The 23,928-nt window shown below is 52.6% G+C and overlaps 1 protein-coding gene across 2 annotated transcripts in view; it reads right to left on the bottom strand.

The window, feature by feature from the left end:
• PADI1 (peptidyl arginine deiminase 1) overlaps positions 1–9,782 on the bottom strand; it is a 34,545-nt gene extending 24,763 nt beyond the window's left edge. The window contains exon 1 of one of the 2 annotated variants that reach the window (XM_070601427.1): positions 9,319–9,782. In XM_070601427.1, coding sequence (XP_070457528.1) covers positions 9,319–9,410 — 92 coding nt within the window. In that variant the 5' untranslated portion in view covers positions 9,411–9,782. Of the gene's footprint in view, positions 1–9,209 lie in introns of both variants that reach the window. The other variant, XM_070601433.1, reaches the window with a different exon arrangement.
• Positions 9,783–23,928: the final 14,146 nt, after the last annotated feature.

The raw sequence follows: 23,928 nt of genomic DNA on the forward strand, positions 1-23,928 counted from the left end.
CTCTCCTCCATCACTTTCTCAGTCTAGACAATCAGTAAAACAATAAACAGAGTCGTCATTTGTAGCATTGGCCGATTTCCACGGTGTAAACGCTTGCACTGTGGCCAAGGGCAGGTTACTTACGAAGTCGCTGAAGTTGGAGAGGCAGAGAGAGGTACAAAAGCCCCCAGCATAGAACTGTTTCTACCCCACAGAGGGAAGTGATCTCCAGAGCACAGACAAGGGTAGAATGTAAAATCATTAGCAAGTGATGCGTTTTGAGTATTTATTATCATTCATTTAATTGTTAGTGTGTATAGTTTAATTTTAAATAATGGCTGTGTTTGACAATGGGCTCATAATCTTCCTAAAATGTGGACAGTCAGGTCCCCTTGGGGAAGGGCCCTGCTACACGGCTAAAAATGTGTCCTGTCCACCTTTCTCCCAGCATTCTCCCAAGGGACTTACAGCTTTTCACCAGGGTGACCGTGCAACTGGGGACAAGGAAATAATCAGACTTTCCCAGGCTTACTGAACACTGGCTCTGAACTGACACTGATGCCAGGAGAGCCCAAAGGTCACCGAGGCCCACCGGCCAGAGTGGAGTCTTCAGGCGGCAGGTGACCGATGGAGTTGGCTCGGCTCCCACAGTGAGTCACCGAGCCCATGCGTGGCTTCTCCCCAGGCTCCGGAATGTGTAACTGGAACAGACACACTCAGCTCCTGGCAGGATCCCCTCTCTGGCCCCGGAGCTCCAGCCGCCTGGCCCGGGGCTCGGTGCTTGCTTCTCTCCTCCCGCAGACGCTCACCCCTGGGTGACCTCCACCTGCCACGTGGCCATGCTCAGAACCCCGCTTTTCCATCTCCAGACTCTTGTAGCTAACTGGCTTTTGAACGTCTCCTTTGGGTGTCTAACAGGCATTTTAAAGTTAACATGTCCAAAACCAAACTCCTACTTCCCCACCGCTGCCCATCCGAACCTGCCCATGTCAGTCCACAGCGCCTCCACCCTCCCAGTCACCCTGGCCTCCTTCCATCGCACTCACGTCCAGTCCACAGCAAAGCCCACCAGCTCCGCCCCCACAGCATCGCTGGACGCTGGCCTTCCCCCCTCCCCCCACCCCCGACGGCCAGCACCCTGGTCTGGGCCGCCAGTTTCTTTCATGCAGATTTTTACAATAGGCTCGTCTCCTGTGTCCTCTCCTGCTGCCCACGTCAGTTCCCAGCCCCAAGCAGAGGGACTCTCTCAAAACAAGAGTTGTGTGGTGTCCTTCCTGCTCACGACCTCGCCAAGGTGCCCCTGTGGTCTGCCCACGCTGGCTGCCCCACCTCGCGACCCTCCCCGCGCAGGCCCAGCTCCTCCCCGGCCGCCAGCCTCCAAGCCAGCTTCGCCTTAGGGCTCGGCGCCCATCCTTCTCTCCGCTCGGAAGGTGTAGCGCACAGATGCAGGCTGTGTGCTCACTCCCGCTTCTCCTTCTCAGAGAGGCTTTCCCTGACGGCCCCATTTATGACAGCCTGACATGAATGGCACCTTGAACCCCACACTCCCTAACCCATGACCTGGCTTCATTTCAACCCACGGCACTTGCCACCTGACATTTTATGTTTATTTGATGTTTACTTACTGCTCCTCCCACCCGGTTCTCCCTCTAGAACGCAGGGACTTTGTCCACTTGACTCTCTTTAACTCAGCATCTGTCATCTCAGCACCCAGCCGGCCACCTGGCATGGACCAGGAGCACAATGCACCTCATTTTGTGGGTGAGGACACAGGGCAAATGGAAGGCGGAACGGCTCTCCCGGGACTGCCCAGCTGGGAGGTGGCTGAGCTGGGATTTCAGTCCCGTCTGCCTGGCCCCGGAGCCCTTGTCCACAGGGCCACACAGCTCGAGAGCAAGTGGGCACGAGCCCATGGCACCCGGCTGGCGGCAGAAGGGTTTCTAGCTCATGGGAGGCCCCTGCCCCACGCCATCCAGGCACTGCCACCGCCAGACACAGCCCTTTCAAGGCTAGCGGGGTTCCCTGGAGGCAATCCCCAGCTTCAGGCAAAGGTTGACACCTCTAAGGCACAGCCATGGCCACACAACTGCCTGTTTTGGAGTCTTGGTGGAAAACAGCAATAGTGATATTAATAACAATGATGATGAAAGAAGAGGGAGAAAAAGAATGGGTACAATTCCTCTGGGCCATTGGGACATTCCGGGCCCAGCCTGGCCTCCTGCCCCCTCCCTGCTCAAGCCTTGGTCCCCTCTCTGGGGTGCCAGGATTCCAGTCTCACTCCGTTCTCCGCTGCAGGGGCCGGGTGAGTCCCTACAAGGCCGGGCCTTGGGAAAGGTGGCTTCCTGCAGAAGGCACCTGGCGGGCAGGGCTGAGGTCCAGGGTCACCTCCCCTGCCCTCCGGGAGGGGCCTGTTCGCCTCCCAGCCCCATGGCCTTGGGCCTTCGAGACTCGTGTTGCCGTCATCCAGGTCGCTTCCCTAGTGCTGCCTCTCAGGGTGGAAAAGGTGCAGGAGAGACCGAGGCTCTCCCAGCAGGAGCCTTGCAGACTGAGGAGGGGGCGGAGGGGGCTGCCGTTTCTCACTGGCGCCGTGCTTGGCACGTTATGCCAGGCAGGCGCGTGGCCGCCTAGGGCTCTCATTCCCTTGGCATCCCACCCCCACCGTGCCCCGGGCCTCAGAAATGGGGTTCGCACTGCCTTTCATCATCTTTCAGTCTCTGTCTGTGGGTGGGGCTGTGGATTAAGGGGGTGTCACAGGCAGGCATAGGAGCTTGGGCTGAGCGCCCGGCTGCCACACAGTGGGAGCTGCCTCCCCAGCTGCTGCCCAGGAGCCCCCCAACCCACACCTCCCCCAGCTGCTTCCGTTTGATGGAGTCTCACGGCGCAGCCCCCAGACCCAACCAACCCCAGTGTGCCGTCCTGAGGTGTCGCCAAACTCTCAGTCAGGCGACAACATGATGGATTTGAAAGCCCCCTTTGATGAAAGTCTTTATGTACAGCGGCCGCTCTGTAGCAGAAGCATCTTACTCTCCCCTCTGTCCAGTCGTGCCGATGAGCCCGGGCCCCCAGCTGCCCTCTGCCCCCTGGGGCCTCCCCGCCACAGAAAAGCTTTGTGGTTTGACTGCTCAATAATTAGAAAGCTTTTCCTTTTGCTTGGCTGCAACCTGCCTCCCAGAATCTTCCACCCACTGGGGCTCCACAGGCCACACCTCATCTCAGCTACTCGGAAGTTTACCATGTGGTCTCCAGGGAGAGGAGAAACACAGCAGTCACACGGGAGTCCCTCCCAGGCCGTCCACCCCACCCGCTGCTCGGACTTTGCCAACCCCTGGGAATGGGGCTCAGGGGTCTGGGGCCCCTCGGCCCAGCCTAGGGTCTGGGCAGGGAGGGCAGAGTGGCACTGACCCAGCCTCCAGCTGAGGGGGTGGGTATGGGGAGGGTGACAAAGGACCATTGTGCCCTGGAGGGCACTGTGCGGGGCAGGATGAGGGCAGGAGGGAGAATAATGCAGAATTGGAAGGAAAGGCTGAAGAGTGAGCCAGAGTCCAACACCAGGCCGGCTGAGGGGCAGGTGTCCAGTAACGCTTGTTAAACACCCGCAGCGGGGTAAAGGCCACAGAAGGTTCAGACTCCCCACCCTGGCGTGGCTTCTCCCTGGTCCTCCCCGGGTGCTGGCTGTGGCTGACAGAGGGCAGGGAGGGCGAGGGCTGGCGCCTCACAGAGCCCACATCACAGGTGGGGATTTTCTCCCAAGTCTAGAATCGTACAATGTGTGGCCGTGTCCCCTCCCTGTGCTCCTCCTTCCCAGAGATGAGGTTGTGGGTGCTTGTGCCCTGTCACTGCTCAGGAGGGACACACGGAGAGCCTGGAAGAGGGCCTGGGCTGGCCAGGCCTCCTTTCAGTGGATCCCTGCCCACCCAGGAGCGGGGGCTGGAGAGGGCAGGCCGGCAGCCTTCACCCGGGGGCCTCCCCGGCAGAGGCAAACAGGGGCCGGGGCCCAGAACGTCCCCGAGAGAAAGAGCCCTGAATGGAGAGGTTCAGTCACGACTCGCTTCGCCCTCAGCCACGGTTTCCCCATCTGTACGTGAACAAAGGCATGCCCGTTCTCTGTGGATTATGAAGTTTCTCATTTGTAAAATCGGGCTAAATTCACAGGTACAAATGATAGGCAGCGATATCATCCCCATCTCCCCATGGGAGAAAACAGGCTCAGAGGGGCTAAGTGACTGACCCAAGGTCACACAGCCTGCAAGGACCAGCCAGACGCCCAGCCGGTGGTTATGACTACCAGCCATCCTGGTCTCAGCAGTCATTGCATTGACTTTCAGATGGCCCCACCCCAAAAAACCTTCGTCCTCTGGGGCTCAGTCAGGACGATGCCCAGCCTTCCTTCCTCCTCGCCCAAGTCCAGAAGCCCCAGCCTCCTCTTCCCCTGTGCCCAGCAGCCTCAGCACCCAGCCTGGCTCAGACCACACTAGCTGCACCCTCTGCAGGATCCTCCTGTGGAATTTTTGACCTGCCCTTGGCCCGCTTCTGCCAGCCCTGTGCCCGAGACCCAGCTGGGGGCAGCAGGGGTCATAAATGTGCCCAGGAAGACGTGCTGGAGAAGCATTTCAAGGGCTTCCAGTGGCCTTGGACTCAAATGCAGGGCAACCGGGGTCTCTGTTCTGGGACCCAGGGTGCATTTGGAGGCCCAGACACAGGTATGTACCTCCCGAGAGGCCAGGCCCTCGGCAAGACCGGGTAGGTCCCAGCTTCCTCCGTATCGGCCCTGAGGCCTGGGCACCTGCACCCTGCCTGGATGGCGACATTTGGAACCCCCCACCTCTCCCAGGCCACAGCTGGGGCCCCCCTCCTGGGTTCCCCATAGGTGATGTCTTCGGCTGCGTGTGGATTTGCCAGTTCATTCCAGCCCCACATCCCACCCCGACACCTCTGAGCATCAGGACCACTTGGCAGAGCTGAATAGCTGCTTAGAAGCCACAGAGAAGGGAGTAGAAACTTCTCTGAACAGAGCAAAGGAGCCGACAATACGTTGCAGGGAAAGCATTTGGGGGCCGAGGAGGAACCTACATCATGAATAAGCAACCACCACTCCGTTTCTTGCATCTCGACTCTTCTCTCAGGGCCCACCAGCTCCGGAGAGCGGCTTCTCTCCAGCCTCCCAGCCCCGGCTGGCCCTGGCCCACTGAGAGAGGAAGGGAGGGACTCGGGGGAGAAGAGAGACCCGGGGTTTGGAAGTAATGGCAGCTGGAAAGGGAAGCAGACAAGGTCAAGAATGAGGAGAGGGTCCAAGACCAGAGGTGGTAGGAGGGGGAAAGGAGGGGGCGGGAGGGGAGGAAAGAGTGACTGACGGGGAGGGCTCCCAGGGGTCTCAAGCGGCAGGTGGCACCAGGGGCCAGGGAGGCAGGGACATCCGGCTGACCTCTGAGGCGCTCCCTGACACCAGTATTTTAGTTTCAAGAACGCGCACACCCCACCATCCCGCTTCCACACTCTACACTCACAGGCCTGTCGTGGCCCTGTGAAACTCACGCAGGACCCCGGCCTCACAGTCTCCAAGGACCCTCCAATTCAAACTTTAACATTCCTTCCAGGAAAGGAATGCAAAGCAGCAACAGGATGCAGCCAGGAAGACAGAAGGTCCTCACCCGGCTTTAAACCTGTGTCCGGCCCCGCTCCGAGCCTGTCAGTCACGGTGAATTAGTGTCGGCCTCAGTCCTGTAATTATCCTGGGAGGAGCACGCTTAGGCTTCATTGTTCTTCTGTGCGAGTTAAAAGTGTTAATTTACTCAGGGTAAATATTAAGAATGTATATACCACAGGTTTTATAACTTGTTTTGCCATTTTTGTTTTTTTTGTTTATTTGTTTGCTTTTTGAGGAAGATTAGCCCTGAGCTAACATCTGCTGCCAATCCTCCTCTTTTTTGCTGGGGAAGATTGGCCCTGAGCTGACATCCATGCCCATCTTCCTCTACTTTTTATGTGGGACGCCTGCCACAGCATGGCTTGACAAGCGGTGCCATGTCCGCACCCGGGATCCGAACCGGCGAACCCCGGGCCGCCAAAGCAGAACATGTGCACTTAACCACTGAGCCACCGGGCCGGCCCCTGCCATTTTTGTTTTTTCAAGTACAGAGAACCGCAGAAAAAGGAAGTGGGCGGGGGCCTCTCAGGCTCCTCTGAGCGCCTCTCCAGAGTTCTCCTCCCTGTCAGCCCGAATTCTACAACCTCTGAGTCCAAGAGTCCATTTCACTTGGATGCTTTTCCAGGGCTGAGGCAGCTTGGGAAAAATCCAGGAGGATGTCCCTGTCCCCTGCCCAGCCAGCCTTCTCCATTCAAAAAAATTAACGTCGCTTAGGCCCTCCAGCCCGGGGCTCTGATTCCGGGCTCTGGGCCGACAAAGAGGGCCAGGCTGGACCACTGACGGATTCCCCACGCTGCCCACCCCCCCTTTTTTGGCATGAGTCCTCTGGGGACCACCTCCAAGGAAGGACAAGGACAGCCAGGGCAGTCTGGCCAGACTTGGGGGTCAAGGTGGTGAGCTAGCCAATTGGGGTGAAAGGGTCAGGGTGGTGAGCTAGCCCACTGGGGTGAGGGGGTAGGATCAGCAGCACTGGCTGAGTCAGGGGATTCCTGAGGGTTCCTTGGGCTAGGACACCCTGGGGACACAATTACCCCAAACACAAATATTTCTCCAAATAACCAGTCCACACAACAGCTGGGGGGATTAATCACTTCCCATGATGTCACCCCACACGCCCATCTCTACTGCCGCTCCTGGGGGGCTCAGACGCGGGGCAGCGCAGGTGAGTGGCACACACCCTCTCTGGGGGGCTCCCGCCGTTCTACCAGCAAAGCCAAGGAGAAAGCCGTTGCTCAGCCCCCACTGGAGCCAGGCGCCTGGCAGTGGGGGCGGAGAAGCCCCAAGGTCGTCAGCAGGTGTAGCCCCTTCCTCCCAGGCAGCCCAGGCCCTGGCGTGAGCTTCAGGCTCCTCTTGAGACCTCCCCAGGATGACAATTCCATGGCCCTTCCTCCCCTGTCTTGACAGTTCCTCGTCCCCTTCCTCCACCTGTCCTAGACCTCACAGGCGGGAAGCTCTTCCTTAGGTCTGCGTTTAGACCAACTGGCTGCAGAATAAACTGTTTCCCAGGTCGCAGTGGCCACGACCCCCGTCACCACCAATGCCGGGGGCGAAGGTTCCTGAAGGGGTCTCGGGGGAGGTCTCTCAAGGAGCTGGCTCAGGCCCCGATGAAGCGCCCCTCCCAGAGTCGGCCAGAGCACAGCAGCTTCCCCTGACCCCGGCTGGGCCGGGCCGCATTTGGGGAAACTAAGGTGCCTGTTGATCCCACAGGACATCCTCAGACAGCATGGCCCTACGTCCCCACCACACACACCCTGATCTGTCCTCGGCCCCTCCTCCCCTCCAAGGCAAGGTGGGGAGAACGGATCCTGGAGAAAAGGGAGCCCACAGAGCCGTCAGAGCTGTGAGAGCCCCACTTCCAGGGCACCCACCACGTAAGGGGCCCTGCACAGGCATGGTCCCACTTATCCTGCCCCGACTCAGTCAGTGCTACACCTTTCCCATCCATCAGATGAAGAAACTGAGGCTCAGGGAGGTGCAGCCGCTAGCCCAGGGTCACACAGCCACGAAGGGCGCTGGGATGAGAACCCAAGTCTGTCCAGCTCCGGAGCCTGGGCGCGCTACCTCCACGCTGAACTGAAGAGGGGACTCAGCTCATCTTGCTGGCGCTCAGAGGTGGAAATGCCCAGAGAGGGCCAGCGACCTGACCCGCACCACACAGCAAGTCTGCGGCAGAGTTAGGACCACGGCCCAGGCCTCCTGGCTCCCAGGCAGATGCTTCTGGCCTTAGTCAGCAGCACCATGTAGGGCCTGAGGTTCTGAAATTACCTTTCAGAAACAGCCAATCCCCGGGGCGAGCGTAGGGGTCTGGAAACGGGAAGGTGGGGGACCATGAGGAACCTCTCCCTGCTCTTGGTGTGAAAGCAGGGTTGCCAGATAAAGTACAGGATGCCCAGATACATTTGAATTTCAGCTAAACAGCAGATTTTTTTAAAAAATATGAGTATGTTGCATGCAATATGCTGAAGAAGTTATGTGTTGTTTATCTGAAATGCAAGCTTTACTGGGCGCCCTGTATTTTCATTTGCTAAGTCTGGCAAACCTATGCTAAAAGGGCGGGAGAAAATGGGAGCTCTGCTGGCCACCAGCCCTGCACCAGGGCCCCCTTCATGACTCAGAGGCAAGGTCTGGCCTCCAGGGCTCCTGGCTCTCCCTCCCCAGCCCTGTCACTGGGCCCCAGGCCACGGCCCGAGGAAAGGTCTAGGTAGGGCACCTGGGGCAGAGGTTCACCTGAGGCCAGGTGGGACCCCAGGCCCGGCACAACCAGACTGGGAGAACACAGGGACTGAGACCCAAGAGGGCAGTGGAAGCTAGATCTACCTTGTAAGAGACCCCCCCCCGCCCCGCCTCCTCTGGGAGGGGGACGGCTGCCTTGAGTGCCCCCACCTGCAGGTACTCCGGCCCCATCTGATCCCACCGGGATGGAGTCCATAGACGGTCCGTCAGAGCTGGAAACTTCCCCAGAGATGCCCAAGTCCAGCTCCCTGAAGGGCCAGGTGGGGAAACTGAGGCTGTGTCAAGTCCCTGGGCTCCCATCTGGGCAGAGCCAGGACAGGGAGGATTTGGGCCAACAGGAGAACCTGATGCCTCTGCTGCCCCTCAGAGGTCATCACTGCCACCCTCACTGCATCATCATCCTCATCACGACAAATATGAGCCCCAGGTCTTGTCCCGAGCTCTTTTCTTTCATTGCCTCATTGAATCATGCCATCACCACTCCCTCCTGATCCCAATCACCCTGACCGGCCTCTAAGGCTCAGGCTGCCACACACCCCACCCCGCCACCTCGGAGATGGGTCGTCGGCAAGAAATGAGGGAGAAATGGGGGGAGGCCCAGTCCTGGTCCCTGTCTTGAGCACCAATTCATTCTGATGCTCCACGCAAGTTCTACTCAGACCTCAGAACACAGAGCCCAGACCCCATAGCCTGGCCCCAGGGCTCTGAGCTGGAACCCCTCTCCAGGGGCTTGAGGCCAAAGACCTGGCTCTGGTGCCCAGGAGCCAGAGCCCCAAGATGGCCCTGACCCCCTAGTCCCTCCCTCCCAGGCTACACAGCCAACTTCTCCCACTCTGCTGTCAAAACAACTCACCAGCATCCTCCAGTGTGCCTGACCTGTCCACCAGGCGCCCACTCCACTGCCTCGGGGTCCTCCATCCTACCCCAGCCTTCTGCAGCCACGCGCGCCCCTCACTTCTCACCTGTGAACATCCACATGCGTCTCGACTCCCACCACACACACGGCGTAGGTGGGCTTCTTCGAGGACAGCTGCACAGCCCTCTGCAGGGCCATCCTGGGCCCCTGGCTCCCCACCTGCACAGCCTGTCTCCCCAGCTCTTCTCCCAGTCACCTCGTCGCCCCGAAGGAGCTCCAGTTCTGACGGGTCAGTGACTTCCTCCTCCCTTTTAATTTCACCCTGTGACCTGATTTGCCTGCCAGAGCCAGATCCCCACCTCCTGGCTCCACGCCCAGCCCTCCTCACTCAGGCCGGTCAACCCAGGAGGAGGAGGCGCCCGAGACCTCTCTGAGGGATGGGAAATGGGGTCTTCAGCGGGGGACCCCTGATAGAGCAGGGCTCAGCTGCCGACAGAAGACTGCGCAGCTCCCCTGCGGCCCCTGGCCCCCTTCCTCAGCTGTGCCTCTGTCCTCAGACTCCCGGTGCCTGAGGCCACACTGCAATGACGTCAGCGTTTCCTAAAGGCTGATTGCATGCCAGGGGCCAGCTAAGTGCTTTGCAGATCTTATCTCATATGCTAAGAGATCAGGTAGCACATAAAGCAGAGTGCAGGCAGACTGCCCACACTCACATCCCGGCTCTGCCTCTCACAGCCTGTGGTCCTGAGCAGTTACAACCCCTCAGTGGCTCCCATCGGATTGATGCAGGATCGCAAGAGCTCTGTGTGAGAGGCTTAGCACGGTGCCGGCACCTGGTACTCACTAAAGGAAATGCTGGCAGCTGTTCTAGTACCCTCATCTGATAGGGAAGAGAATCAGGGCTGTGGGTCACACTGCTAGTAAGTGGCAGAGCCATAGCTCGCACCCAGGTCCGCATGACTCACCATCTCCAGGTGAGGTTATGCCCTTGCACCCCAACTCCAGCGATGGCAGAGGCCACCCCAGGTGAGCATCCTCCACCAGCCAGTGGGGAGGGCACTTGAGAAGGAGCTCTGAGCGATGGGCTGGGGAGAGCTATTGGTTTCTGGAAATCTCCTCCTTTCAGCTCTGGCAAGCGCTGGCTCCTGTCTGTTTTCTTGCTATTTATGGAATTTCATTCATTCATTCAACAAACATTCGTTAAGCACCTACTCTGTGTTGGGCACCCCTTTAGGCGATGGGGACACAGCTATGAACAAAACCTGTCCCTGCTCTGACGGCATTTATATTCCGGGGAGACAGACGATAAGGAGGTTCCAGAGTAAAGTGTGGGTAACATCAGACGGTGCAGGACGCTCTTCCCCGTCATCCAGGCAGGACGTGGTGGCGGCTGGGTCCCGGGGGTAACAGCGAAGGTGGTCAGAAGTGGTTGGCTTCTGAAGGTACCTGGAAGGAGCTGAGAAGTTTGGCTGATGGATTGGATGCGGGTGTGTGAGAAAGAGAGGCACCAAGGATGACTGGAGTGTTCGGGGTCCCAGCAAGCGAAAGGATAGCGTTGTCATCACACAGGAGAAGGCTGAGGGCGGGCAGGTTGGGCAGAGGGATGCCATTCCATGTAGACCCGTTGGACTTGAGGTGTCTCTTAGACCTCTGAGTGAGACAACGAATGACAGGTGATATGCTCCCTCCATTCTGGGCATCGGGGGTGACAAGGAGGGGAGTTCCCTCAGGAATCACAGGACGCCCCTCCCCAGCCATGGGGTCCTCTCATTTCAGGAGCCATTGCACAGAATGGAACAAAGGATGCACAACCAGAACTCCAACATCCACAGGTCCGGGGTGGGAGGATGGCAAAGAGAGAGATGGAAGAGGAGAAACACCCCCTGTCTGGGGAAATGCCAGCCTGACAGGCAGGAGGAGGACACAGTCACTACCTCCTGGAACTGCCAGGCTGATTAGGGAGACAGGAAGCATAAAAATGGAGTAACACTTATTTGTTTACTTCTGATTTTGGAGATCTTCCTGGAACGATCTTTCTTATTGCCAACATATCTGATTGCCACTGTTCTTGATCTGCAAAGCTCATTGCACCCGAAGTTACCGAGGCAAAGTCTAGGTTTACCCCATGGATATAGGACTCAGCAAAAGGGCACTTTAGAGGGGGCATGATGGTTTCCACCCCCGTTAACCAGAACCTGAGCCATTTTGCTCAAATGTAATGCAATGTAGAGCGTAAAAGCAGGTTCCTGAAGAGTATATAAGTATATTCCCACTAGAGAAGGATGGATGGATGGATGGTGGATGATGGATAGAAGGATGGATGGGTGGATGGTGGATGATGGATAGAAGGATGGATGGATGGGTGGGTGGATGGTGGATGATGGATAGAAGGATGGATGGATGGATGGGTGGATGGGTGGATGGTGGATGATGGATAGAAGGATGGATGGATGGGTGGGTGGATGGTGGATGATGGATAGAAGGATGGATGGATGGATGGGTGGATGGGTGGATGATGGATGATGGCTAGAACGATGGATGGGTGGACGGGTGGATGGTGGATGATGGATAGAAGGATGGATGGGTGGATGGGTGGATGGTGGATGATGGATAGAAGGATGGATGGGTGGATGGGTGGGTGGGTGGACAGATGGGAAAGAGGGAAAAAGGCAGGTTGGTGCATAAAGAGCTTGCTGCACAGATGATGATGATAATGGTGAGGATGATGATGACAATGGTAATGGTGACAACAGTGGTGACCATGATAATGATGGCAATGACGAACAGATTCTAGCCAACACGTATATAGCCCTTACCATGTGCCAGGCATTGTTATAAGCCCCTTCCGTGCAATCACTTATTTAATCTCATGACAATACTAGGTGGCAGGTACCGATTAAGCCTGGAACCCCAAGTTCAAACAGATCGCAGCATGGGTGTGGAGGATGTGGCTTTTGTGGGTCGTGGGCAGGTCATGGTGTCTTAAATGAAATGTCCTCAGAGCCAGAGGAAAGAGGAAGGGAATAGCAGAGAGTGGGCAGAGAGGCTGAGAGGAATATCAATGCATCCCATTTTACAGAAGAAGAAACTGAGGCACAGAGAAGTGACAAGTAGAAAGGGCAAGCAATAGGATATATTGGAGTATATGAGGAAGCCATTTGGTGTAAACCTAATTCGGCCTGACTTTGTTTTTTCCAAAAGGGCCTGACTGGCCTTGAGCATGCATTGCATATCTGCTTTAAAACATTTCCTATGACAAGAACAAAGGCCCTTGAGATAAAGGTGCAACTTCCCTCCCCCTCCCAATGTTGGCATTTCCTTAAGGATAAGCATCTTTCCTTAGGCTAGGAACTGATTGCTGCACTCACCTTTGACCACCCAGCTCACCTGTGACCACCCAGCTCGAGATAGCAGACCTGCCACCCTGCTGTGTCCACCGAGACCGCAGGCCTACCTGCTGTGTCCATCAGTCGCTGTGCCGACAGAGCAGGCTCTCGACTATTGTAAAAGGGACGTTTCAATCCTATGTGAAACATACTCTCTGGGGGTAGATAACCACTCTGTGCACCCCACTTCTTCGGTGCCCTTTCTTCCTTTGGGAAGAAAGGCCCCAGGCCATGGTCCTCAGATTTTAGCTCAGAATAAACTCTCCCAAATTTTCATTTATAGATTGGTTATGAATTATTTTCGTCGACATTTCTTGGCATAGTCAGCAGGATTTCAGAGAAACCCATTGGAGACCACCTGGAATCTACACTGAGTGGGCATTCGGTTCCAATAAGGGCCCATTGAGCCCCCCGGATCACTGCATTCTTCAGGTGACTCTGGTGAGTTCTCCTGAAACCCAGACCTCCTTATTTTAAGTTGACGGTCCAAGAGTTTATATGAGCTGGGTAAGGTCTTAAGACTTGGTGTCTCAAGGGGTACTGGTACATACCCTAGGTAAGAGGAACCTAGGAGGAATTTGCTAGGTCAGAGGAGCCCAGAGGGAAGTTCCCAGGCCAGAGGAGCCTGGAGGAACTTGGGAGTGAATGGGGAAGGCTGACGTTTTTAATTTGGCTTAAAATTGGAAAGAATTGTGTTTATAAAGCCCGAACAAACTACTTGATAGAGAAATGAGAGACTGAACGTGTTCAGCTCCGAAGAAAAGGGACACTTGCTCCTCCCGGCCTTTACCAAAAGGCGTCCTTAGGTGACTAAGGACCTCAGCGGGAGTGTCAGAGGATCAATCCTCGTGACGTGCAGCGGTCCCATAGGGAACTCCTCTCTCATTCACGGTAATTAATTACAGGCTCGTCCAGGGTCGTGCACATAAGGGCTGGTCACCCAGCACTCTGAGCACCCATGGTGGTGTTAGACTGCCGGAGGGAGAAACTGAGGCACATAAGAGAGTGTTTATGACCTTTCTATAGGGAGTAACACTCACAAGCAGCACACTTTCTGACCCATTACACTGTCCTTAGAAGTTGTTCGGACTTTATAACAAAACAAAATTAAAAGAGAAGTGGGAAATCAAGCTTCTAAAACAGCCCAATCAATTCCCAAATGGGCAGCCTCTCCTTCAGACTCCTATTGGCTTTATGCTGTGACTGCAATTGCTTAACAAAGGGGGATCCCAAGCCAGATTGCTAAGGCCAAAAGAAAGAGAGAAAGAGGGAAAAAACTGGGAAAACAAGTTTTTCCACCGCGTTCTGCTATGAGAACACCTACGTCAGAAATCTAAGGAAAATCTTTGCTCTGTCTGTTGTTTTTGTGTGTCTATATGTTACAAAAGTTTTTATATTTTACCTCCGGATGGTACAATTGCTAAAGAGCTCTATTCCATTGACTTAAAGTAAGCACTTACAAAAAGTTTTTCTAAAAAGTTTTAACTCAAATGTCTTTCAAGTTAACATGATATAGATTAATCTTTGGTTAATGAAAGTTTAAGTTGTTGGTTTGATTGAAAAGGCATGTCCTCAAAAGTTGTTGGTATTTGAATATGAGGCAGGCATGCAGCCTGGGTTTACTAGTCAAATAAGTTTACGTTGTCTATTAGAAATTTCTCAGCAAAATAATAGCTTTAAATGATAACTAGTTTTATCTAATGTCTCATAAAGTTTTTGTAGGTAATCTAAACATCATTACTGGGAACAAATGGTTTAGATATAAATGAAATAAAAGTTTATAGATAAACTTTTAACAATAATTATAGTTTATGGCATGTGTGTTTAAAATAACTTCCAAAATCTTTTTGGTAACTTGAAATTTTGAAGTTTTGCTAGGTTAATTTAACTGAATGATAAAATTCATTGAGTATCTAGATCATCTCCAAATAAGATATTAGACATTAATTACTAAATGTAAGTTTATCTACTTTTGGTTTTTTATTGCAGATGATGTGGATTAAGGCTGCCCCAGCTAGAGAAGCCCAAGGTGACCTGGCCTACATGCCAAACTATATGACCCAGTGGACTTTTTTTATGGTATTAATTAGGACTGCCCCAGGGAGAGAAGCCCGGGGCATCCTCACCTGCATGCCGATCTATATGGCCAGATTCATATCTAAAGTTATATGACCGCACAATAACCAGACCCCATCTGCACTGAAATCATTTAATGACTTTTTACATCATCTTTTTCTTTTTTTCCAGTAAAAATAAGTCACGTACCCATGCCTTATAAAATTAGCCCTAACCCTCAACTCAGGGCAGCAGCAGCAGCAGGAGCTCTGACTGCCCGTGGGTCTTGTCCCCACGCACCAGCTCTGCCTGCCCATGGGTCCTGTCCCCATGCCAGCAGCAGCAGCAGCAGGAGCTCTGACCTCCCGTGGGTCCTGTCCCCACGCACCAGCTCTGCCTGCCCATGGGCCCTGTCCCCATGCCAGCGAGGGCAGCAGAAGCGGAGGCAGCAGAAGCTCTGACTGCCCATGGGTCCTGTCCCCATGCTTTTCCACACTATTCTCTAAATAAAAGAGCACTACTGCCAGATCTTGAGAGTCTAAGAAATCTTTCTTTCGACTCCTCGGCTCACCGACCCCGCATCACAGAGATGCTAAAAGTCTTTGGGTCTTTTACTGTAAAGTGTGGCACGTTTCTAGAAATTACGAAAAGTATTTAGAATGCTGATACAAAAGACAACTCATAATTGCTTACCTTTTCAGTGTTTACTACGGTCTGTTAAAGGTTAAAGAGTTCTAATAAATGTGATTAAAGCTACTAGAAGTTAATAAGGAAAGTAAGGTATAAGTTTTCAGTAAAGAAGGTATAAAAAGAACGGAAAATTTTTGTTTGATTGGTTAAAAAGGGTAAATTTGTCCTAAAGTACTAGAAAAACAAAAGGACTTTGGACAAATTCTGAATGTGAAAGAAAGTTTTAGAAGGTTTGTGAAAGAAATTCTGAAAAGAGTTTTGTACCTGGTCAAGTTGGCTAAGATTGAAGTGAATCTAATTAAGTAAATGTGTTTTAATATGAAAAAGTAAACTGGTACAAAAGTTAGAATTTGGCTTTCTCTCTTAAAAGGATAATTTTCTTAAACTCTTAGTCTGCTCTTGATTAAGAAGTTATAAAGGTTTTTCATTCTGAGTAAGTTTACAGAAGATCTATGTTTTGTTAAGATAACTTCCTAGGTGCAAAAAGACAGAGGTCTCTCTATTAAAGTTTTTTTTGCTGTTGTCATTTTGGTTAAATATTATGAAGCATTGTTTCATTGACCCTTGTTTTACAATGACAAGATCAGCAACCTCTTGATCTTGTTTAAGTAAGAGTTTAAAAATCTTTTGATATTTTTGACAAGCTTCTCCCTCAAACAAATAGTCAAGTCCTAAATAAAGGTTTTCCTTTGACCCAAATGAAGGAAGAGAACTTCTCTGAGGATTTTCAGAGGGCCCTGGGACTTCTCAAAGAAATCTGTTCTCTCGTCCTATACCGGAGGGATACTAATTAGGCTTGTTTGTTGCTAAATTGCATGGGAAGCATTGTGAAGTAAATGATGATAAACCTTAGGTTATATGGTGTAGGTAAATATTATTCACTATTCTAACCCTGCTACCTTGCTTCCAACATCACAAGGGGAGAAGATCACAACTGCATTCTATTGTTTAATTTGGTTTACAAATGGGTCTTACTTAAATGATTAAACAAGGATGGTTATCAAGCTGGATATGCTGTCCAGCCTCAAGAATGCCTGCTACTTTCTGTTAACTCTGCTAACCCAGTAAAAAGATTTCCTTCTACAGGCTTAAGAAATCACCACGGAAGAAGAAAAAATATATATATATAGGTTACAGCAAAAGGGAAAAATAATACTTTTGGAAACTTTCTCCCAGTGGCTCATATAGCCTCTACATGTTGTGCTATATGCCCAAAGTATAATCCAGAGAAGCCACTTCATGAGTCACAAGGCCACTTCCCCTTCCTAAGGGACCCTTTGAGGTATGACAATTGGACTTTGTCTAAACACCATCTCAAGGATAAATATATCTTGTAATGATCTGTATATTCTCACATTGTTTTGAGGCTTTTCCTTGCAGAAGAGCGATGGCTTTAGGTAAATTATTATTGAAAAGGATAATTCCTGTTTGGGGAATGCCTACTGAGTTACATAGTGACCGGGGAACTCATTTCACTGGCTAAATAATTGAATCTATTTGTAATGTTTGCAAATATTGCAGCATTTCCACTGTGCTTACCATCCTCCATTCTCAGGATTGGTAAAAACAACTAACGGCCAACCAGAACTTAATTGGCAAGCTTTCAGAAGCATTTACTCTCTCACGGCCCAAAGCTCTTGTGCAAGTGCTCCTTAATCTTAGATCTATCCTGTTTGTAAACATCGGCTGAAATAATAATAAAACAGCCTATGCAATTAAATGAAGAAATATATGAACCAGCTTTGCTTAAGGGATGTATTACATCGCTGTCAGGGTCTTATTGTGGTGCTTAAAAGAAATGAAAGATTGGTAGCTGATTCTTTCACAGAGCATTCCCAGAACTTAAGGATCATGGACTACAACCTGGAGAATTTATTTATTGAAAGAGACATCAAATAAGACTCTTTGCAAGCCCTGTTGGAAAGGACCGTATGAGGAGGAGAAGACGACGACATCTGTTGTAGACAGCTGTCCCAAGACTCTGGACCAGGCCTGCCTTCCCAACCTCATATCTCCTCATTTAAACCTTTGTTATGCTTAAACTGTATACCTATTTTATAACTTGTTTGGAATACGATCATACTTAAAGAAAGGGATTAATTTGGAACAGACTGGACTTGAAGGGCAGGAATTTATCCAATGACTCCTAATGGAACTCAATGGTTAGGAATTACAAATCTCTGGCCTTGGCTACTGCCTGGATGGCTAAGACACTGCGCCCTGAGTTTCCTTTAAAAGCAGGGAAGGAGTCAGGCTGAGTTAAAACCTGTTGCCAATCTCCCTCTCTTTAAGGCCAGATGTGCTTGTTCAGCGTTCCACTGGTACGGCCACCGAGCAGCTATATGTGCTTCTTTCTTGGGATTAAAAGAAAGATGTCATTATTACATATGAAAGCTCTGACTAAATTTACTCAAGAAGCCCTTTATGATAGTCAGGCAGGAATACCCTTATTTAAATACTGAAATGTCTTTAATGAGAAGGGCTGTCCTTCAAAATAGAATGGCCTTAGATAATCTTACTGCATCCCAAGGTGGTACATATACAATCATTCAGACTGGATGCTGTGTTTTTATACCTGATGAGTCTTCCAATGTGTCATCTCTGCTAAAGCACATGAAGAAGCAGGTGGATGCCTTATGCCATCCGACACCCAGTTTGATTTGTTTGGTTGGCTTCCTTCCGGTCTCAGTTCCCTTTTCCGATCCAGATTGCAATTCCTATTTCTATCACTTCTTGGAATCCTTGTACTATTCATAATCAAACTAATTGTTGTTTTCTTTAATCAGTGCTGTAAAAATACCATACAAACTAGAATAATTGTTTCTTGCTGACTCCAGATGGTTGATCTATCTTATAACCCTGGACAAATTTCCTTTTCTGATAAAGACTTTACCTAAGAACTCATTTTAAACTAATGTCTTCAAAAAATGTTGAATTGTTATTGTTACTGTACTTGTTCTATGATCATATGCAGTGTAAATGTGAAGAGTCACAGAGAAGCACATATACAATGTTCGTACAACAATCTAAAATTAATTGAAAATTACATAACCCATGAGAGGCTTCCTCTGTTAATATATATACCTCTATGCTTGTCCACTATTTCCCCCCAACGTGGACAACTAGGCAAATAAATGAGATAAAAACCTAGCACCAAGGGATATGATGGGCCCAGGGCGGGCAGCAACCACCCTGGTGCCGAGGGAAAATATTTTGATCATCAATACTTTCTATCGAAAGATTATAGATCAAAAGGGGAAAATGACAAATAGAAATGGCAAGCAATAGGATATATTGGAGTATATGAGGAAGCCATTTGGTGTAAACCTAATTCGGCCTGACTTTGTTATTTCCAAAAGGACCTGACTGGCCTTGAGCACGCATTGCATATCTGCTTTAAAACATTTCCCATGGCAAGAACAAATGGCCTTAAGATAAAGGTGCAACTTCCCTCCCCCTCCCAATGTTGGCATTTCCTTAAGGATAAGCATCTTTCCTTAGGCTAGGAACTGATTGCTGCACTCACCTTTGACCACCCAGCTCACCTGTGACCACCCAGCTCGAGACAGCAGACCTGCCACCCTGCTGTGTCCACCGAGACCGCAGGCCTACCTGCTGTGTCCATCAGTCGCTGTGCCGACAGAGCAGTCTCGCGACTATTGTAAAAGGGACGTTTCAATCATATGGGAAACACCCTGTTTGGGGATATATAACCACTCTGTGCACCCCACTTCTTTGGTGCCCTTTCTTCCTTTGGGAAGAAAGTCCCCAGGCCATGGTCCTCAGATTTTAGCTCAGAATAAACTCTCCCAAATTTTCATTTATAGATTGGTTATGGATTATTTTCCTCGACAGAAGTTAAGGGACCCTCTCAAGGTCCTTAGCTGGAAAGTGTTCAAGCCAAGATTTGAGCCCAGGCCAGCCAACTCTAGATGGGCTCGTAATTGTTGACTAGACGCCTGGGAGGTAGAGTATCAGGTCCTTTTACCTTCTTCCTCATGCTTTTGTGTAATGTTTAAACAGTTTTTGTGAGCAAATACCTTTACTATTGGAAAAAGAATAGAGTCTCTCTTTGAAGAAAAATCAGAAACGTTTCCTTCTCTCGGCCTCCCTGCCACCCTCTGCTGTTTGCTGCCTGCCTCCCTTCCTCTTCCTCCAGCTCTGAGAACAGTTCTGGTAAGACACCATGACCTGCCCGGGCCCGTGCCCTGCCCACGACCCGTGAAAGTCACATCCTGCACACCCGTGTCGCGGTCTATTGAACTTGGGGTTCCAGGCTGGATGGCCAGATTTGGGAGGAGCCGGGGGTGGGGGACCCAGATGACATCATTGCCCCCTCCTCTCTGTCAGGTAGAACATACAGCTGGGAAGCCTTCCCCAGGGAGCCTCATTTGCAGCGGGAGAGGCCCGCCAGCTGCTGGGTGTCCCTGGGACTCTAGGAAGACTCTGGGACGTCCCTGGAACGACCCAGGGACACCGTAGCAGGCAGGGCGCCTGGTGCTGGTGCTACCATGTCCAGGGCCTCCTTTGCCCCATTCTTCAACAAGTTTTTCTGAGCACCTACCGCGTGCCGGGCATTATTCTTGACACTGGGGATACAACAGTGAGTAAGACAAACCAAGTGCCTGCCCTCATGGGGCAGACAGAGCAGCAGGAGAGACAGGGGACGAACGGGACGTCAGGAAGTGGCGAGGACCGCCAGCGCAGGGTAAAGCCGGGGAGTGTTGGCTGCTGCTCTGAGTAGGCTGAGCAGGGAAGGCCCGTCTGGGGAAAGGATTTTGGAGCGGAGATCTGAAAATGAGAGCTTGGTGACCTCCAGGGGTCTTCCAGCCTCAGATTGCCTAGGATCCCGCGAACCTAGGAGCCCCCTCCAGGCTCCCTCCTCACAATGTGGGCCTGTCGAGCCACATCCGAGTTTCCGAACTCAGATGCCTTCAGGCGTCAGGCAGCTAAAGCACAAGGGTGCAGCCGCTGGGTCCAAGACAATGGGAGGAGTGGCGACAACAGTGAAGAGCACAGAGCCTCCATAGGGTTAAGCAAAATCCATTTGTAAGTCAGACCCGGCCCTTAGGCCGTTCATCTGAGACTCCAGCACTGACTGTTTCTGGCTTGGTGGGGAAGGAGGGCGGTGGAGGGAATAACTCTGGCTGGGGAGGTCACTTGATGCCCCTGAGGACGCGCTACCTGGGGCCTGCCTGGGACCTGCCTACCTGAGCCCTTGTGACCAATCAGAGTGGGTTCTGGGCTGCCCTCACGATTGCTGACAGCAGCTATGGGCTCTTCCACCCCCAGGGAGGGGGGCCCCCCCCCACACACAGCCTGCGCCTGAGCTCCCTGAGGGCAGCCATGGAGGGAGCGGGAGAGGAGACCGGCAGAGTTTAGCTCTCTGCACGACCTGGCCTGTGGCCTTTCTCCACTCTCAGCGCTCCTGAGCACCACAGGGACAGTGCCATCTGCTCCCCAGAATCCCCAGCTTCAAGCGGGACGGGCCCCTAGAGACCATCAGTCCAGCCTCTTAATTTTCAAGCTGGGTAAACTGAAGCTCAGAGAAGGGCAGTGACATACCCGAGATGACACAGTAAAGTCACAGGAAGCCAAGTCTGGATCCAAGGTTTTCATTCATGCACTCCTTCATTGAAAAACATCTATTGGGCACTTTTTGTTTACAGGTACTGTTCTAGAAGTCAGAGTTCTCACCAGCTATTGAGTCCTCTCAGCTTCTTATATGAACTCACCCCTCTGGGAGGTCCCAGGTCACCCACTACCCCTTCCTGTGCCCCTGGCACCCAGGGTAGGATCCTGGACCCCCAGGTGGGTGGAGGAGGGACCTCTGGGACTCTAACTCAGCCATCACGAGGAAGCAGGGTACCCACCGATTCCTGCAGCGCCAGGGAGCCTGGGGCCAGTAGCTCTAATGGCAGGAAGTGGTGAGGGCCATGAGTCACCCAACTCAATTCATGACGTCCCCTTGGAGCCCGAAACCCAGGCCCAGGTCTCTACGGGGCACCACGGACCTTCAGGAATTGCCGACCCCTCCTCGGCTCTGGGACATCCAGGGCTCCCCTGGCAACGTCAGCAGTGCTGGTGACACCGTGTGTGGGGCTGGGCTGGGCACCGCAGAGGCCTGGCAGGGCCTGTGGTCGGGCAGAGGCAGCCCCACCCCCACAGGTGGCCAGCTCAGCAGCCTCCCAGCACATCACGGGCTTCCCTGCCCCCAGCAGGCTTTTCCGCATCTCAGTAAGTGGCGCTGCCTCCACCCCAGGCGCCAAGCCAGAGGCACTCAGCCTCTTGGGTCTTCCGCCCCCTCATCCCCAGCACCAAAACTGTCACCCCACCCGACCGGTCAGCTGTACCTCCCAACCCTCTCTCGCCTCATCCCGTCTTGTCGGCCCCCATCCTCACCCCCACTGCCACCCTGCTCCCAGCCACTGCCACCTCCCAGCCGACACCTGAGCAGCCTCCTGGTTGCCCGGTCCCCAGCTCTCTGCATTCCACGCCACAGGCAGCAGCATCTGATAATGTCCTTCCTCGGAAAGCCTTCTGCAGCTCCCCACGGCCCCCAGGACAAAGGAGGGTGACTGAGCAGAAAAAGCCTGGACGTTGGGCTCCTGCTGTCTGGGTTCCAATCTGGGTTCGGCCATTCTTGGGTTTCAGGGCCCTGAGCAAATGATTCAACGGCTCTGAGCCTCAGTCTCCTAATTCGTAAGATCTGGAATAACAGAGAAGTCATAAATGCGTTTGTAAAGTGCCTGAGGTTTACTTGATCCTCAAGAAATAGAAACTTAGCCTGGCATTCAAGGCCCCCCAGACCAGGCCCCTGATGACCCCTCCTTCCCTTAGCCCCACCCCAGTCCTGATCATATTTCTCCAGGCCCTCCCACTGCCCCTGCTGGGGACTTGCTCCTTGACCTGAGGGTCTCTGTGAAGCTCTGTCCATCACCAGCCTTCCCGCCCTCTCCTTCCCTTCCCTACTCACAGTTCTCTTCCTCCAGCACCCACTCCGCAGAAAGACTCCACGCCTCCACCGCTTTCGCACATTGATATCCCACAACCTAACAAAAAGAACTGAGACAGCCTACAAAATACGCCCTGGGAAGATTTTTTTTAAGTGAGAGAATTAAGTTAAAGAGTGGGGAAAGAAAGAAAAAGACAGGAATGGACACCCTGTCTGGTTGGCAGATTTAGCTGTGAGTTCCCTGGTGGCCCAGGCAAAAAGAGAAATACAATCAATTCCATGAATCATAGTGCTCACAAGGTAAAACCAGACCAGTTGAGGAAGACAAGCCCAGCTCTTCCAGGCCCTGACAACTCAGGGAAATTGCCCACCCCTGCCCCTGGGTGGGGCTTAATAAATGGGGCACACATGGGATATTGAATTAAGTGAGCCACAACATCCTTACGGTTGTGTCTGGCTTGATCCACAGGTATATTTTGGGGTGGGGTGTCTATAGAAAAATGTGCTTTGGATCCTTCAGACTCTTCCGTGAGCATTCTTTGTTATATCCAAACCTTTGATTATACAGGGAGTGGCGGAGAATTTGGGGTTTCCCTCCCTGATGTTGCCTCTTCCTTGCAGCTGCTAGAGCAGAGAGCTTCCAGTGTCAGCCAACCTGGCTACAGCTGAGGTCCCACTGGGAGAATCAGCCAGGGTCCAGCACCTTCGATGGGCTCACTCAGCCCTGGGGAACCATTCCCAAAAACCCTTCCAGAAAATATGGTCCACGTGCCTCATTGAACACACAGAGACAGAGAGGCCCAGAGAGGGGGAGTGACTTGCCTCAAAACACACAGCCGGGTAGAGGCAACGTGGGGTAAAGGACAGAGAATCGATCCCAGAGTTAGAAACTTGAATTCTCAGGCCGCCTAACACGGGTCCTTGAAAGCTCTTCCTTCTCTCCAGGAGGGCAGCTCGGTCCAATGGAGGCACTCCTTCGAGATCTGGCCTGTCCTACTGCTGTTCTCGCCACCTGTGTTGCTGACCAGACATCATCTGCCAAGACCCCCAGTGGAGAAACAGTTGCACAGAAGGACACAGCATCCTTCCCCAAATCATTCATTTCTTCCACAAACATTTCATGGCCCGGGCAATGAGAAAACGAACGAGACCTGGTCCCGGGCTGCCTTACAGGAGACGGTGGGTTATGGGAATGTGGACGTGTGAATTTGCTGTAATGAGGATTCTGTAAGAGCCGCAATAAGGGGGTGTGCTGAGGGCCGGGGACGCACACGAGGAGGGAAGGGACGGGAGTCAGTGTCTCTTGAGCGCTCCCAGTACCAGCTCTGTGCCAGGCACCTTGCAGGCAACATCTTTCATTCGAGCATCACACCTCGGCGGTGAGCTCCGCTGTCGCCTCTGCTATGCAGAGGAGGAAACTAGTCTCAGGGAGTTCAAGCAACACGTTTAAGGTCTCCTGCTAATGAGGGTGGAAGCAGACCTGCAACCTCAGTCCCTGGGACGCGGAGCTTGTGTTTTAATTGCTCCGTTCTACCGTCTCCGAGGAAGCCGGAGCAGCTCTCGCTACGGCGTGTGCTGTCGGTGCATACAGGCCGCGGGTGCCGCTGGCCTCAGCCCCTCCTGCTGCACC

This window comes from Equus przewalskii, chromosome 2 (genome assembly GCF_037783145.1).
Source record: "Equus przewalskii isolate Varuska chromosome 2, EquPr2, whole genome shotgun sequence".
Taxonomy (NCBI): domain Eukaryota; kingdom Metazoa; phylum Chordata; class Mammalia; order Perissodactyla; family Equidae; genus Equus; species Equus przewalskii.